General features: G+C 37.7%; 1 protein-coding gene across 1 annotated transcript in view; it reads right to left on the bottom strand.

The window, feature by feature from the left end:
- The window catches only part of stk32a (serine/threonine kinase 32A), an 81,169-nt gene that overhangs the window by 18,675 nt on the left and 46,979 nt on the right, over positions 1-15,515 (bottom strand). The window contains exons 6-9 of the mRNA XM_054730736.2: positions 9,196-9,233; positions 5,338-5,427; positions 3,192-3,295; positions 2,077-2,193 (exon numbers count right to left, since the gene is read on the bottom strand). Coding sequence (XP_054586711.1) covers positions 2,077-2,193; positions 3,192-3,295; positions 5,338-5,427; positions 9,196-9,233 — 349 coding nt within the window. The remainder of the gene's footprint in view (positions 1-2,076; positions 2,194-3,191; positions 3,296-5,337; positions 5,428-9,195; positions 9,234-15,515) is intronic.

The raw sequence follows: 15,515 nt of genomic DNA, 5'->3' as shown, positions 1-15,515 counted from the left end.
TTCTGGCGACAAAACCAAATACCTAAACAGTGAATCGTTTGGCTTTGCAAGTGCCAAAAAGGAACAACTTATAGTGTTAGATTCTGAAATTACAGCTGACTAATAAGATTATAACAGAAACTAATATCCACTTAATTTTGAATATTTATGATCAAATTGATCGTTCCATACACCAAAGTCTTTGTGAAGGCTAGGCTAGTTTTGTAACGCAAACATAAAATAAGTTGGAACTTGGCAACTCTTCGACTTGATTAAGCAGAAAGTTTGGGAATATTGATCAAGTATTTGACTTTTGACCTTCAGAAACTATTTTCTTAAACTAGTAAATGTTTATTATGCAAATGTTTTGGCACCAGGGTGGACACTCGACCACTAGGCCACTGAGATGGTTTTAAACCTCACTTATTCTCTATTTAGCTTCTCTTGCTTATTCATGGGAAAGTCATAGAAGTAAGGGGCAGAGGAAGGAAATCCCAACATCCCTCTTCCTAAGTCCGATTCACACAGCTTTTTGTTGACCGTTGTGGACAAACTTTTCATCATGAACAGAGTCGTGAAAAAAAAAATAGTGAATGATTTGCAGGTTTGTGTCTGTCTAGTGTGACAAGTCCACTGAAAGCTTGTGGAGCACTCTTATGACCAAATCCAGCCTCCGGCTATTCTGAAATTGTGTCTGAAAATCTGCATCCCAGGTTGGTATTCGACCAATGAAAATAGACTCCAGGGAGTGATGCGAAAAACTAACGATGTAACACCGTTGACAACAATGGCGGTTATATGTTGAGTATCTGTCGGCTTTTAGTGATGTGTGCTTTTTGTGGAGGTATGCTCGTATTGGCGAGCTCTTCTAGAGCAAGACATCATGCAGTTTGACTCATATTGGGATGTTTAGCATGCCACCTCTCTCGAGCTTGCATGGTGTGTCATGAAGCAGTTCTTTGCGACATCTGAAAATGTCAGTGTGAAACGGGCTTTAGCAGCACTTCCCTTATGCTGGTGGGGAATCCCTAGGCATTCCAAGACCATAGGGAATACATAATCCCTCCAGCTATCTCTGTTTCTGCCCTGGGGTCTCCTCTCTAGTGGGATGTGACTAGCAGGCATCCTAATTAAATACCTGAATCGTCTCAAGATGTGCCTAAGCACCCAACACAGGGATAACATTTCAGCAGTTTGTAACCAAAATCTTTCATACATGATCCAAATCTTATGACCCTCTTCAGTAATGAGGTTATTGCTCCAGTCTGTCATGGGGAAGATGGAGCTGAGCTGAAAGGCAATGCTCTTACTGATCCATCTACATTCTTACACCAGGTCCACACTGGAGGCATCAGCGATGCGGAACAATTAACTCGTCTGCTCCATGGTGAGTCGGTCCATCACAGGGAAGCCTCAGCCGCGGAGTGGCCCCTCCACCGTTCCCTCGAGACTTCAAAGGTCACAGTTTGTATATGTCCATCCAACATTAAACCAAAAACAAAAATTAAAAAAAGAGACGGAAACTACAGTGAAATCACTGTTTGATGCCATAATGTTGTTCCTCTCCTCTGCCAGGATTAAAACAATGAAAAACGTACTTTTGCACTTATCGAAGGATGCCAAGAGTAAGTAAGCCATTGAGTCACACGTATAGACGTAACCTACATGGATATCGCAGAGCTGCAATAGTCTTTTATTTAGAAAATTACCACACGTTTTACACTGAAACCATGTGTGAACCGTGCGGCTCACAGCTATCCCAACTTTAGCGGTGCAGCGAGCTGCTTCTGGGACACACCTGAGATGTTCGGCACTGCGGCCAGTTTGAACCAACCTTATAGATTAGAATGGATTTTATTTGAAAGGACGTTGCGCCGCCGTTCCGCACCGCTGATGCCTTCTGTGTGAACCTGGCTTTACTCTACCCAACAGCCATGTACAGACAGCAAATGTAGACCCAATGGTTTGACGTTCCCTTTTTTCTGATCAAATCTTGCACATTCACAATGAAAAAGGTCTGATTCACTTTTTAAATGCACGTCCTTTGAACCTGTTTTTATTTCAACATTCTGTATGTTTCACATCCTGACAACGTACCTTTCTGAGAAGAGACTTCATCTCCAAGGACCAGGCTGCTGGATAAGTGGGATGGATTTTATGGAACATCTGAAGAATCTCGTTAGATGGTGTATTAGACCGCATCACATATGGTCTCTGCAACAACAAGGAAGGAACAACATTCATTTATTTGTCAATAAATCATGTGTCTTTAGGCCTCTCCAACACTCGGCCCTTTCTCTTTCCTCTGGCCTGACCTGTTCTCCTTGTTTTCATCTTGCATGGATGCATTTTCTGCACTGATGAAGACAAATGCTAGAAATAAGGAAAAAGGGTGTCCCGCTAAAACAAAACAAAAAACTCTCTGATGAAGCCTTCTGTGTCTTTGCATTTAACAAAAAGATGTCTTGTGAATGTGCATTCCATTCCTGCAAAACATCAGATAATAGAAGTTATAATAGAAGTTATTTTGAATTTAAAGCATAACGTCTTGTTTTTATCACCACGCATTTCCAATCATTTACTCAGTTTTTATGGATAGACTTGACTGATTTGTTGGTCTTAAAGATTTATCGTTTGCATCTGCAGATTTTAGTCGGACATCTTACATTAAACCATCATCATTCAAGGGATTATTCAAGTTAGATATGGTGGGAAATTGAAAAAAAAAGACTTTAAACATTGAGAGGACAGAAGAGGATCTAAAATGGTTAAGACTGGATCACAGAATGGCAGGGTTTAACGACCTAAAACTGAATTTTCTTTCGTTCCTGGAGCTAAAAAGTGACAGAGAGAAATGTGTGAGGAAATCCACAAGAGACTGAAGGAGGTAGGGTGGAAGTAATTTGTTTGTGAGAAGATGATGGAGCTTTCGAGTTACATGTGAAAAACTGAGTGATAGGTAAACTTTCCCCAAAAACTTTATGCAATTTCCTGGTGAGAACATACATCTAACAGCACTCTCCTGGACAAGGGAAGGTCAAAAAGCACTTGAAAACTAAAGGACACTTTGTAGGATGCCAAAAAGGGAGGAAGGGCAAGAAAACTCAGTTAATGTAAAAAAAAAAAAAAGCAAACTAGCTTTACATGATAATAGAAAAAAAGGAGAATGATAATGCAGCAGTTTGAACTGACTGCATGAAAGACACTCTTACCTGTCCTCTAAGTAGCTCATAGGCTGTAATCCCAAGTGACCACCAGTCGACAGAGAAGGAGTAGCCTGGGTGGGATCCTTCAAAGTTCTGAAATAGCTCCGGAGCTGAAAAATAAAATGCAAGGTGCTCAATAATAAACATTAAGTGACATTTTCTACGATGGCATATAGTTCTAGATAAAGTGATATTGGATAAATGAGAGAAGGTCACATTAAAAACAAAAATTCTCAAAATTTTTGAGTTTTCTTTTAATCATTTAAGTAGAAAAATAGTCTTAAATGTGGGAAAAGGACTTGATTTATGATGAAGCTTTGTAAAACGTTTTGTAAAACGTTTTGTAATAGGAAGTCAAATCTAAATGAGAAAATATCTCTAAAAGAGAATAAATAAAATGACTAAACTCATAAGTTTGTGAAATATTCCTGTAAATTTACCATCTACAAGGAACATTTTGAAATTGTTAGCATTTAATTTATTTTTTGCACAATTTTCTGATTTAACAATCCCAGTACATGTCTGTTTTAATTAATTTATTTTTTCAGGTAATTTATGACTTAATTCCCAGAAAATTTTACTTTTCATTTTAAATTTTGAACTGCCAGTTAATCTTTATATTTGTTTATATGTAATTATATTTAATGTGTAATATTGGTTGTTGCAAATTTTTCAATTTTATCAAGAAATTTTTACTTTTTTCTTGAAAATGTAGGAATATGATATAAATATCTAATTAATCCTAAAATTTCTGAGGGTTTTCACAGAACTGTAGTCATTTCCTTATCTGTAAATGTCCTAAAACACTCTTGTCATTTTCATTTCTTTAATGTAAGCAGTTTTCATTGTGACGGGAGGGTTCATCTGCCAATGAGTAGATGAGACATAATTGACCAATTACTTAATTTGATGGCTGCATTGGTGGAATATGATTAGGTTAATTAAAGGTTAATTAAAATGAATAAACAAACAAGCAAAGCAGTCACATATTTTTGTGCACGACACAAGATATGTTTTAAGATTCAGCTACTCTGATGTTATCCCTTGTGTGCTGGTCAGATGTGCACGAATCAGATGTATATTTCATCTTTTTACAATAGGGGATGCAAACATTTTCATGCACCTTTGGAGACAGGAACAACCAAAAGTCTGCCAGTTGTTCCAACAATGTGGCCCCTTGGTAGGCTAAAGGCACATGCAGCTGTTATGCTCAGTTTTAGGGGTGCAAAGCCATTCATTTAAAAAGGTTTATTCTGAACATATCCAGGCGCTAATGTACTCAGTGCAAAAATGCTCACTTGGGAATTTTTTAAGATAAAACTGGAATTAATGTAAAACTGGCTTTATTAATCAAAAAATAGTCAAACTGAAAATTCTGGACATTTTAATGATCTAATAGTCTGAAAATCACTGATGACCTTTACAAGAGTAATGAACAAACATGGCAAACTGTTATTCAAACACTAAATGGAAGAAATTCTTTTGAAGATCAACTCTACTCATATTTCTAATACATTTGCAGTGGTCTCTATTAGGAATGAATGCCTTCTCCTTCTATGGGGAAAAAAGCTCTGGTGCACCTGTTTGAGGACATGGAGAAATTGGTAGAAGAAGGCAGAATTTGAAGCCTTATTTCCTGATATTTGGACATCTCACCTCTGATTGGCTAACAACCCCATGGCTCCACATTGACTCCATTTGCTTTGCAACGTTGACATTTTATCTCCACAAATAACACAAGCCTGAAGGGGTTCTGCTGTGTGTACTGTGAGTTGCTAATGCTACCAGTTAGCTTCTGCTAGTTGAGATGTTCTCTGCTGTTTCCTGGATGCTTTACCAACAACAGCCTTCCCTGTCTTGAGCCAAGATGGGCGAGTCCGTGAATGCTAATTGACAGTGTGATGTAGATCTGTCAGGCTTTTCATATCTTAGAGTTTCACCATCTATTTTTTTATCAGAAGCTAATGCATGAAACAGGGGTTGAAGATATTCACGTTCAGAACTCGGAGCGACTGATTTTCAAATAAGTAACAAATCGTTTATCAGTGAACCTGCTTTTTAAACCCCCTGAGGAATCTTTTTAATTGATTTTGATGAATTCAGGATCAAATTTAGCCTTCAAAAGCATTGGTTTAATATTTAATATACTCACCCATGTATGGCTTGGTGCCAGCAATGGATGTTGCTTTCAGGTCCTCCTTTACAATAGCTGCGATGTTGAAGTCTGTTAGATGGACATGTCCTGTAGTTAAAAAGATAAGGTTACTGCAGCTGAAATGAAAACAAAGCATGCTTTAATAGACACTTATATAATGCATTTTAATGTTTTATAGGTTTTTTTCTTCTGGAAACACATCAAAGCTTTGCATCTGTTGTCAGCATCTTGTTGGACTTTTAAATATCCAAAAGTGAGAATCGTGGTTTTTTTTTTTTTTTGGATAAATTGGTCAATTAAAACTTTAATGGGTGATTATCAATCAATGTTCAAGACTGTGAGGGAGGTATTTGGGTAACATCTGTAGTTTTCAAAGTCACTCAAATGACTTGCATGTCAACATGCTGCCAGATGGCACCGATCCTTGGCCATGCTTGCTGACCACACATAATAATGAACTAAATGTAGTACGTGTGCAAACTCTTCCATTAAAACAAATAGAGCAGGACTGCATGTTGCATAAGGTATGCTTGGATGAACGAGTGTCCCCGCTAACCCCACAATCTGTATGATTGCATAAAGGTTGCTGAGATTGGTCCTTAAATATACAAGAGCTGTCAAAACAAATCTGCAAATAAAAGAAAACCTCATCCTTTCTCCATGTTTAACCTTTCCGTTCTTCATCATGATTCCAACTCTGGTTGTCTACTGTCACTACACATTAGCAATAAACCAAAGCCACTAACTGGAGCAACAAACGGTAAGTTCATGCCTAATCGAGGAATGGGAATTTCAGTTTGCGTCACCATATTTTCTGGTCTGGTTTAGCAGAAATTGTGCGTTTCTGTCAAGAATCTTGGCGTGACCTTTGACCCAGCTCTCACCCTGGATTCTCATGTCAGTTCTCATGTTCGCTCTTCCTTCTTCCATCTCAGGAACATTGCTAAGCTGAGTCCCATTCTGTCCCGCTCTGAACTTGAGACAGTTCTCCACACCTTCATCTCCTCATGCTTAAACTACTGTAACTCTCTTTTCACGTGTCTGAGCAGAACCTCCCTGAACCGTCTACAGGTGGTTCAGAATGCCTGTGCTCGGCTTCTGACCAAGTCCTCCAAACACGCCCACATCACCCCGCTTCTCCTCCAGCTTCACTGGCTGCTAGTCAGCTTCAGGGTTCATTTCAAGATCCTGGTTTGGGTCTATAGCGCCTTACATGGACAAGCTGGCTTTTGTATGACCTTCTTCACCACTCCACCTATTCCACCTTCCTCAGGATCCACTGATTTCCCTCTTATCTATTGACTCTCTCTCTTTCTTTACATTTTTTAATCACAATTGTCAATTTTTTGCTCATTTGAAATATATATTTTAACCATTTTCTAAATTCTTTTTAATGTTTACATTTTTTTTGTTTGTTTTTGTGAAGCGCCTCGTGATTTTTATCTTGAGAGGCGCTATAGAAAAGATATTTTGTTCTTCTTCAAGCTCATGGCAGAGAGGCTAGACTCAGTCTGAGCCCTTTATACTCAGCCTCCTCAGGGGGTGTTGTTAAACAAAACAGCCCCACTTGGGGCATGAGTAAATTGGCTTTCTCTATATAAAGTCCCTCCCAGAGGAATATTAGATCACAGGTCAGATTTAGTTCTTAAATTTCATACATGCAGAAGTAACCCCCCCCCCCCCCCCCCCCCCCCCCCCCCATCCCTTCTGTTGCATTTCAGAGTTCAACACAGAGACAGACTTCAGGTCTTCTCAGAAAAGCCAAAGAGCATGGCGATGGGGAAAGGACACATACAGCCCACAGCTGACCATCTGTTGTCATTTGGAAGTCAGACTGATAACTTGCATTTTTTTTCATCATGTCTTCTTATTTGTTCTGTTTTTCCACCTTTTGACAAATATTTTAAGAAACGTTTGCTCACCACTTTTTGTATTTGTATTTCTCTTCCTGTCTGAGTGATTCTGTCTCCCTCTCAGCTAGCTGTCTTTGTTTGACAGCAGAACTTCCATAACCCCTGAGCTCCCCTAAGCAGATGTCCAGTGCCCTTTGGGATCTGGACTTTCGTTGGGTGTTTTCACATGTGTGCATAGTGTACAACACGCAATATACCCAGAAACCACACTGCTGGCTACCAAGGGAAGATTATATATATATATATATATATATATATATATATATATATATATATATATATATATATATATATATATATATATATATATATGAATACATACTTTAGCATATACATGATTAGGTTTAAACACAAATTAGAAAACTACTTAAAAAACTGAAACTGGAACATTTTCTGTGTGGTCAAAATGGACTACAAAACAAACATAACAGGCTGTGTACTATGGCAGGGGTGGGGAACCCTGGTCCTGGAGTGCCACTGTCCAACATGTTTTAGAGGTTACCCAGTTCAGTTGATTTACCAGTTCAGCAGCTCATCAGGTTATGTAGATTAAAATCAGGTGTGTTGAAGAAGGGTAACCTCTGAAACTTGCTAGGACCAGGGTTCCCTACCACTGGACAGTGGAATAGAAAGTGAGACGATGCAATGAAAAGCAATATGGTTAAACACCACAAAATGAGGCAGTTTAAAATGCTACTTGGTGTGATATGATCTGGTCTGATGTGATGCAAAACAGTGCAAAGATGTTCATACAATACAATTTGGTACAATATAATACAGAAGGGTACAATACAATGCTAACAATTAGCTGAGAAGTTCAATGCTGTCTCCTGGACGGGTGTCTAAACCTATGGTCTATTTTCTTTCAGAAGCTAATAGGTGTAGGAGACTTTGGCCTGCATAAGAGTGACTCAGAGACTCAAAGTAATTGATCGGTTTCCAAAACGATGTAAAAAAAATTAGTTTCTCAGTGAACTAGTTTCATTATTACGAAACCAAACAGACACTGTTCACATAATGCCAGTTTGTAGACCAGTGATGAGGGCCTATCTTGAAAAGGTTGAATCCTTGTAGAGGCTACTTGAAAACCATCAGCATGGCTGAATCATCTGATAGTTTGGAAGAACTTGTGCAGACTACACAGGTCTCTGCACAAAATCCTCCATCTGAAACGTTTTCATTATGCTGACATCACTATGGCCTCTGTTAATGAAGCTTAGAAAAGCCTCCAGCATGTTTGTGCTCATCGTTTGCACTTTCTTTTCAACAACATAAGGTATTCGGGCGTTTGGTCCAAACACAATGACTCGACATTCTGTTCTGCACATAAAGCAGTTAGTTTAGGTCTAGTCTGCAGCGAGTCACTGGGTCATAAAATGAAATGTTTTTAATTCATCTTATTTACATATTGATGAAAGATTTCACAGTCTATAATAATGCTGCATTGATTTACAATTGTTCTTTTCTCCTCCTCTAAAGTGAACACACACACACACACACACACACACACACACACACACACACACACACACACACACACACACACACACACTGCTTCATTGCTAATAGGTGCAACCTGTATTAGAGCTAACTCTACATCATCACTAGTCATCTTTTTAGTGAAGACACATAATACTTGCCTCCCCATTTTTCACACTTTTCACGCATCTTAAGTTCAGAAATAATATAATTACTCTAAATGGCACGTTGCTTCAAACTGACTAATTAATTTGAAAGAAAAGTAAGATTTTCTTTGTGCATGTCTTTGTTAGCTAGCATTTTTCCAAAATTACCATTTTACCATAAAATGAGTTGCAACTGTGAAGCTCACCTCTGAAGACAGTGACTTTTAGAAGGTGGATTTTTATTAGAATTCCTAGTCATTCTGTTTAAAATGACATGTAACACGGATTGTTTTTACAAAAATGAAAGGGATTCTTACCATGCTCATCGAGCAAAATGTTGTCAGGTTTGATGTCTCTGAAATAAGGAACACAGAAGCAGAAAAAATCAGTTTCTCTCCTTATTTTATTTTATTTTTATATCAGGATGTAATATATAAATACTTTGACTTGTGTTTATGTAGCATATATGACATTAAGAGCACAGTTTTCTTCATTTCACCAGCCAATAAACATGTGTGGGTGGTGATGTGATGGGTTTATAACTGTTGTTGATGGTAATTTTAATTTGCCTGGGCAGCTAGTTCACTTTTAATTCCTCAAATCTTTTCTTACCTGCTTTTAACAAAAGGAGTGTTATCAAAAATGGCACTTATGCTTCACTAAAAAGTGAAAATGCAGTAGTTTTTAATAATTCAGTTAAGCAAATGACAGAAATTCTGATATTAAAAACAAAACAAAAAAATCTTTATAATGTGTGTACAGAGGATGTATGGGAATCCAATAAATATCTAATAAACTGGAGGTGGAAAAGAAATCAGCAGGCTCATTTATGGGAGTACCGGGGAAACCTGAGAGGAGGAACTGGTGCTGACACCAACATAAACAAAGTGATGACCTCTGCTACTCATCATGGAACTGCTAAAGGTAGATTAAAAGAGGAAATGAATTTTTAAGTATTACAGAGAGACAAAGACAGAATATTAAATCGGTCACACAAAGCTGGTGTCCTTGATGACGATGATCAAAGAATACTTTGTGGTCCCATGATGTTCTCTCTGGCCATGATTTAAATAGCTCATATATATATATATATATATATATATATATATATATATATATATATATATATATATATACATATATATATATATACACATACTGTATATACACAAAAACTACTACATCTAGATTTTTTTATGACCACTGTGATTTTGAAGGACAGCATCGTGTCTTCTAGGCATGGAATGAACAAGATGTAAGATTATGTGACACATAAGGACACCGCCACCCCCATGCTTCACTGTAGGCATCATGCATTTCTCTTTGAAATCCTCACCTTTACTACACCATTCAGTTTTGAAATCATTAGTTCTAAAAACAGTGATCTTTGTCTCATCACTCCAGAGTCTAGAGTCCCAGTGGTCTTCATGTCTTTCCGCATGGGCCCTAGCAAATCCTAGGTGTGCATTTTTTTTTTGCATGGGCTTTAGGAGAGGTTTCCTTTGCGGACGATACCCATGCATGCCATTCCTCTGCCTCGTGCACGATATGATATCATGGGAAACAGTCGCTCCAGTTTGGCTTTCTACTGCTTTAGCTAACTGCAGTGAACTTGCATGGTGATTGTCTTCAACCCTCTCATCAGAAGACGTTCCTGTCGAGATGTTAACTGCTGTGGACGGCCTGGACGTCTCTGTAAGATGGTTGCACTTCCATCTTTTTTAAAATGTTGAGATAACTTTTGCTACAGTATTTTGACCGACTTTTAAAGCTTTGCTGATCTTCTTGTACCCCTCACCCTTTTTGTGTGAGGAAATGATTTCCTTTCTCAGATTTTGTGACATTTCTCTTCCACGTGGAGCCATTGCTGACAGCATGAAATGGGAAGGGCTTTTCTTTGTTACCTAATGCCCTTTTATAGTCACCTGTCTGCTGGATGCCTCTTAAATGAATCAGACTCGCCTGTGGATGAATGCCCTTTTAATTTGAATTTTGTAGTTTTAAGTGTGGCTTTTCTCCTAACACTATAATTGGGGTGTACTCATTTGTGCAACATGGGCTTGAATTCAATTCAATTCAGTTAAAAAATACTTTATTATTCCCAGAGGGAAATTGATTGCTGTAGTAGCTCAGAATAAGAATAATAATCAAGTCATCAAAGAGTTGTTGTATATTACAATGGCTGTTGGCAGGAAGGATCTCCAGTAGCGGTCAGTGTTGCAGCCAAACTGAAGAAGCCTTTGACTGAAGACACTCTTCCGTTGTCGGACAGTCTTGTGAAGAGAATGCTCAGGGTGGTCCATAATTTTCTTGATTCTCTGGAGAATCCTTCTTTGCATTATCTCCTCCAGTGGTTCCACAGTCGTCCCCAGAACAGAACCAGCCTTTTTTATTAGGCTGTTGAACCTTTTCAGGTACCTGCTTCTGATGGTACTATCCCAACAGATGATGGCTGAAGAGATTACACTCTCAACAACAGACTTGTAGAAGATCTGCAGCATCTTGCTACAGACATTGAAGGATCTAAGCGTCCTCAAGAAGTGCAGTCTGCTGTTCCTTCTCCAGTCCAGTCTGTTGTCCAGGTGAACTCCAAGGTATTTGTATTCCACAACCACCTCCACTTCTTCTCCCATGATGGAAACAGTGTTTGACTCCACCCTGTTTCTTCTGAAGTCTAAAATCATCTCCTTTGTTTTGTTCACGTTCAAGGTCAGATGATTGTTTCCACACCACGCCACAAAGCGCTCCACCAGCTCTCTGTACTCAGCTTCCTGTCCATCTCTGATACACCCGACAACAGCACAGTCATCTGAGTACTTCTGTAGATGACAGGTCTCTGTGATTTGTACTGGAAGTCTTAGGTGTACAGGGTGAAAAGGAATGGTGAGAGTACAGTCCCCTGTTGTGCTCCAATGTTACTGATCGTCTGGTTTGATGTGCAGTTCTTCAGCCTCACAAACTGTGGTGTTTGTCAGGTAGTCTTTAATCCAGGCGATAGTTGAGGCCCCCACCTGTGTCTTCTGGAGTTTCTGGCAAAGTACATCAGGCTGGATTGTGTTAATTGTGAATAATTCTGAGGAAACTAAAGGTTTTCTGACAAATGTAATGGGGTGTACTCACTTATGCTGAGCATTGTGTGTATATATGTTTATATCTATCTATCTATCTATATCTATCTATCTATCTATCTATCTATCTATCTATCTATCTATCTATCTATCTATCTATCTATCTATCTATCTATCTATCTATCTATCTATCTATCTATCATCTATCTATCTATCTATCTATCTATCTATCTATCTATCTATCTATCTATCTATCTATCATCTATCTATCATCTATCTATCTATCTATCTATCGATCGATCGATATATATATATATATATATATGTATATATATATATATATATATATATATATATATATATATATATATATATATATAGAGAGAGAGAGAGAGAGAGAGAGAGAGAGAGAGATAGATATAGATATATAGATATATGTATAAGTAGATATAGATATACATGTATAAATAGATATAGATATATTATGTATAGATAGATGTATGTATAGATAGATAGATATATGTGTATATATCTATCTATCTATCTATCTATCTATCTATATATATATATATATATATATATATATATATATATATATATATATATATATATCATCTATCTATCGATCGATCGATATATATATATATATATATATATATATATATATATATATATATATATATATAGAGAGAGAGAGAGAGAGAGAGAGAGAGAGAGAGAGAGAGAGAGAGAGAGAGAGAGAGATATAGATATATAGATATATGTATAAGTAGATATAGATATACATGTATAGATAGATATAGATATATTATGTATAGATAGATGTATGTATAGATAGATAGATATATGTGTATCTATCTATCTATCTATCTATCTATCTATCTATCTATCTATCTATCTATATACATATATATATATATATATATATATATATATATATATATATATATATATATATATATATATATATATATATATATATATACACACACAGACACAGACACATGGAGGCTGCTTACAGACACATCATATTCTGGTTAGTAGCAGCCTCTCCAACCAGCATTTATTGATGCGGACTGAAATGAAAAGAGAGGAACAGAACAGAGTGTTCTTAGCTTCTCTCGGTCCTCTCGTCATCCTCACTCTTGGAAAAACCAAAGTTTTTTGGACTGGTGAGACAATAATCAATGTTCAGAGCTTTTCACAAACAGTTTGAAATTTACTTGATGTATAATTTTGAAATTGTGCTTAAAGTTGAGTCAGCGGCCGGATTAAGACCCAAGTTTTCTAATAAGATTAATTGATGTACTCAGTTTTAGAACTGATTTCTTCTAATTGCATTGACTCCCCTGTAGGAGCATGAAAGTATTTAACAGATCAAAGGCAACAGAAAGTTGCCGGTGTACATTTGTGTTTTTGTGGCACACTGTTGCTGATGAGGACAACCTGTAGCATGGGAGTGGGGCGCTACAGCAGATCAACTAGTGCAAGTCTGTGAGAGGTTGAGAAAGGTTGGTCATGTAACACCTAATTGGCTGGCATTTGCTTCAAAAGAAAGTGGCAGGGACAAGAAAGTGTTACAGCTAAAAAAGCAAGCAGCAAGTTAAAGTTAAAGAATAAAAAAGAAGCCTTTTTCTTATCTAAAGGTCGTGGTGTCATTGTGAAGCTAAAGGGTCGGCAAATATGGCAAAGCAAAACGTGTCAACAGCAGGTGGTGCTTGGGAAATGATAGGCTGCCAAGGCAGAGGCAGTGATCATTATGATTAGTATTTTCAATCTGGACAGATTATGAGCAAGGTTGCATTTAGAGTGGCAGCAATATATTTGAGCTTTTAAAATGTAGGTTTATGGAGCTCTGGCTTACTCTGGTCTGCAGTAGCGGCACAAGAACTTTGTTATAAGGTCAACATTGTGACAACGTAAACTAAGACCTGACATCTACATTTTGCGTCTGATGCCAACTCAAAACTGGAGGCATCAGTGGCGTAGAATGGCAGCGGGACAGCACTGCGTCTATATGGTTGGGTTAAAAAAAGGAAACAGGAAACCACACACACAATTTCAGTGTAAAGCTTCTAGTAATTTTAAAAATAAATAACTACACCAATGCATGTGACCTAACGGTTTATTTACTCCGAGCATATTTCCAGAAGTGCATTTTTCATGGCAGTGGAGAGGAACATCAAACAGCAATACCAAACGTGATCTCCTTTGTTTTGGTTTAATGCCGGATGGCATTAATAAACCGTAACCTTTGAATTCTATTTTGTGTTCTCACGTATTCGACGAGGAGGACAGTGGGGAAGCCACGCTTGGTGTGGATTGATGCGCCGCGAATCACGCGAGTAAACAGTTCTGCTGTCCTTCTGCGCCGCTAATGCCTCCAATGAGAAGTTGGTGTAAACCAGAAGTCCAGAGGAAGCCAATATTATAACACATGTTATAGCTGCAGTCAAAGGCTCATTATGGTCACCACGGTAACCATACACACGTGGCTTTTACTCATCGACAGCAGGCATAATTAGGCAGACTTAAATCCAACAGTGTTGTAGTGGTAACTTTCCCAATAGGAACTCTTTTCTTTGTAAGCTTCATGTTTGCATGTTGATGAACTTAGAGTTCTAAGTTGACCAAAAAAAGCTTCCATTTTGTTTCATCTGTCAAAGAGACATTCTCCCAGAAGCTTCCTGTCTTTATTATTTGGTGATTTGCTTCCAACAGTGGCATCCTCCTCGGTCTCCATTCAGTAAGTCCACTTCTGCTCCGACAGAGGCAAACTGTGAGATCTGACACTGATGTCCCTTGGCACTGAAGTTAGCTTTTAATCTCTTTGGAAGTTGTTTTGGAGCTCTTTGGTTACCAATTGCAGTCACTCTCCTCTGTTTCTCAGCTTGTTTCAGTGGGGTACACGCCATAATTGCACACAGCACTGGGACTACTTTTCACACAAAGATTAACTGCAGTAAAACTGGTTATCAGCCACGCTCTGTTAAAAAATAACACAATTCTGTGTTGAAAATTTGTGTTTTCATCACATTTCCCTCGACTATACCATGAAATAATGCAAAAAATATATATGTTTTGTACCAACACTAATTCGCAAATGTTTAACTGTGATCAATCAATGAAGGTGATCAATCTACTTTCACATCTTCTCTGGGCCCTGCTACCTTTAGAATAAGCATGGAAATGCTCATTTTAGCATTAAGCTTAGAGACATGCAATTACAGTAATCAGAATCAATTCTTGAGAATGTTTCTGTCAGTGATGAATAATGAAGTGATGATTGTATTTTAACGTGAGCTGTGACCAAAAAAGGCACACATTTGAAACAGTAGCAGTGATATGAAGAAATAGGTCAGACGGCTCTAAAAAGATAGATAATCTCCTGGACAAGAACAGTACTAATATTAACATGACATATTTTTTCTTGACTCAGCATAAAATGATACAAAGCTGGGTTAATCACTGCCTTAAAAAGGTGATTTTTATTTTAGAACAGTTAGAATATTACAAAGCTGTTTAGTCTTCTTGGGGAAAATGTTTCTTAATATATTTAAGTCTATGAA

This window comes from Nothobranchius furzeri, chromosome 10, assembly GCF_043380555.1.
Source record: "Nothobranchius furzeri strain GRZ-AD chromosome 10, NfurGRZ-RIMD1, whole genome shotgun sequence".
Lineage (NCBI taxonomy): Eukaryota > Metazoa > Chordata > Actinopteri > Cyprinodontiformes > Nothobranchiidae > Nothobranchius > Nothobranchius furzeri.
Note: the sequence above shows the minus strand (reverse complement) of the source record. Positions and strands in the feature narration are given on the sequence as shown.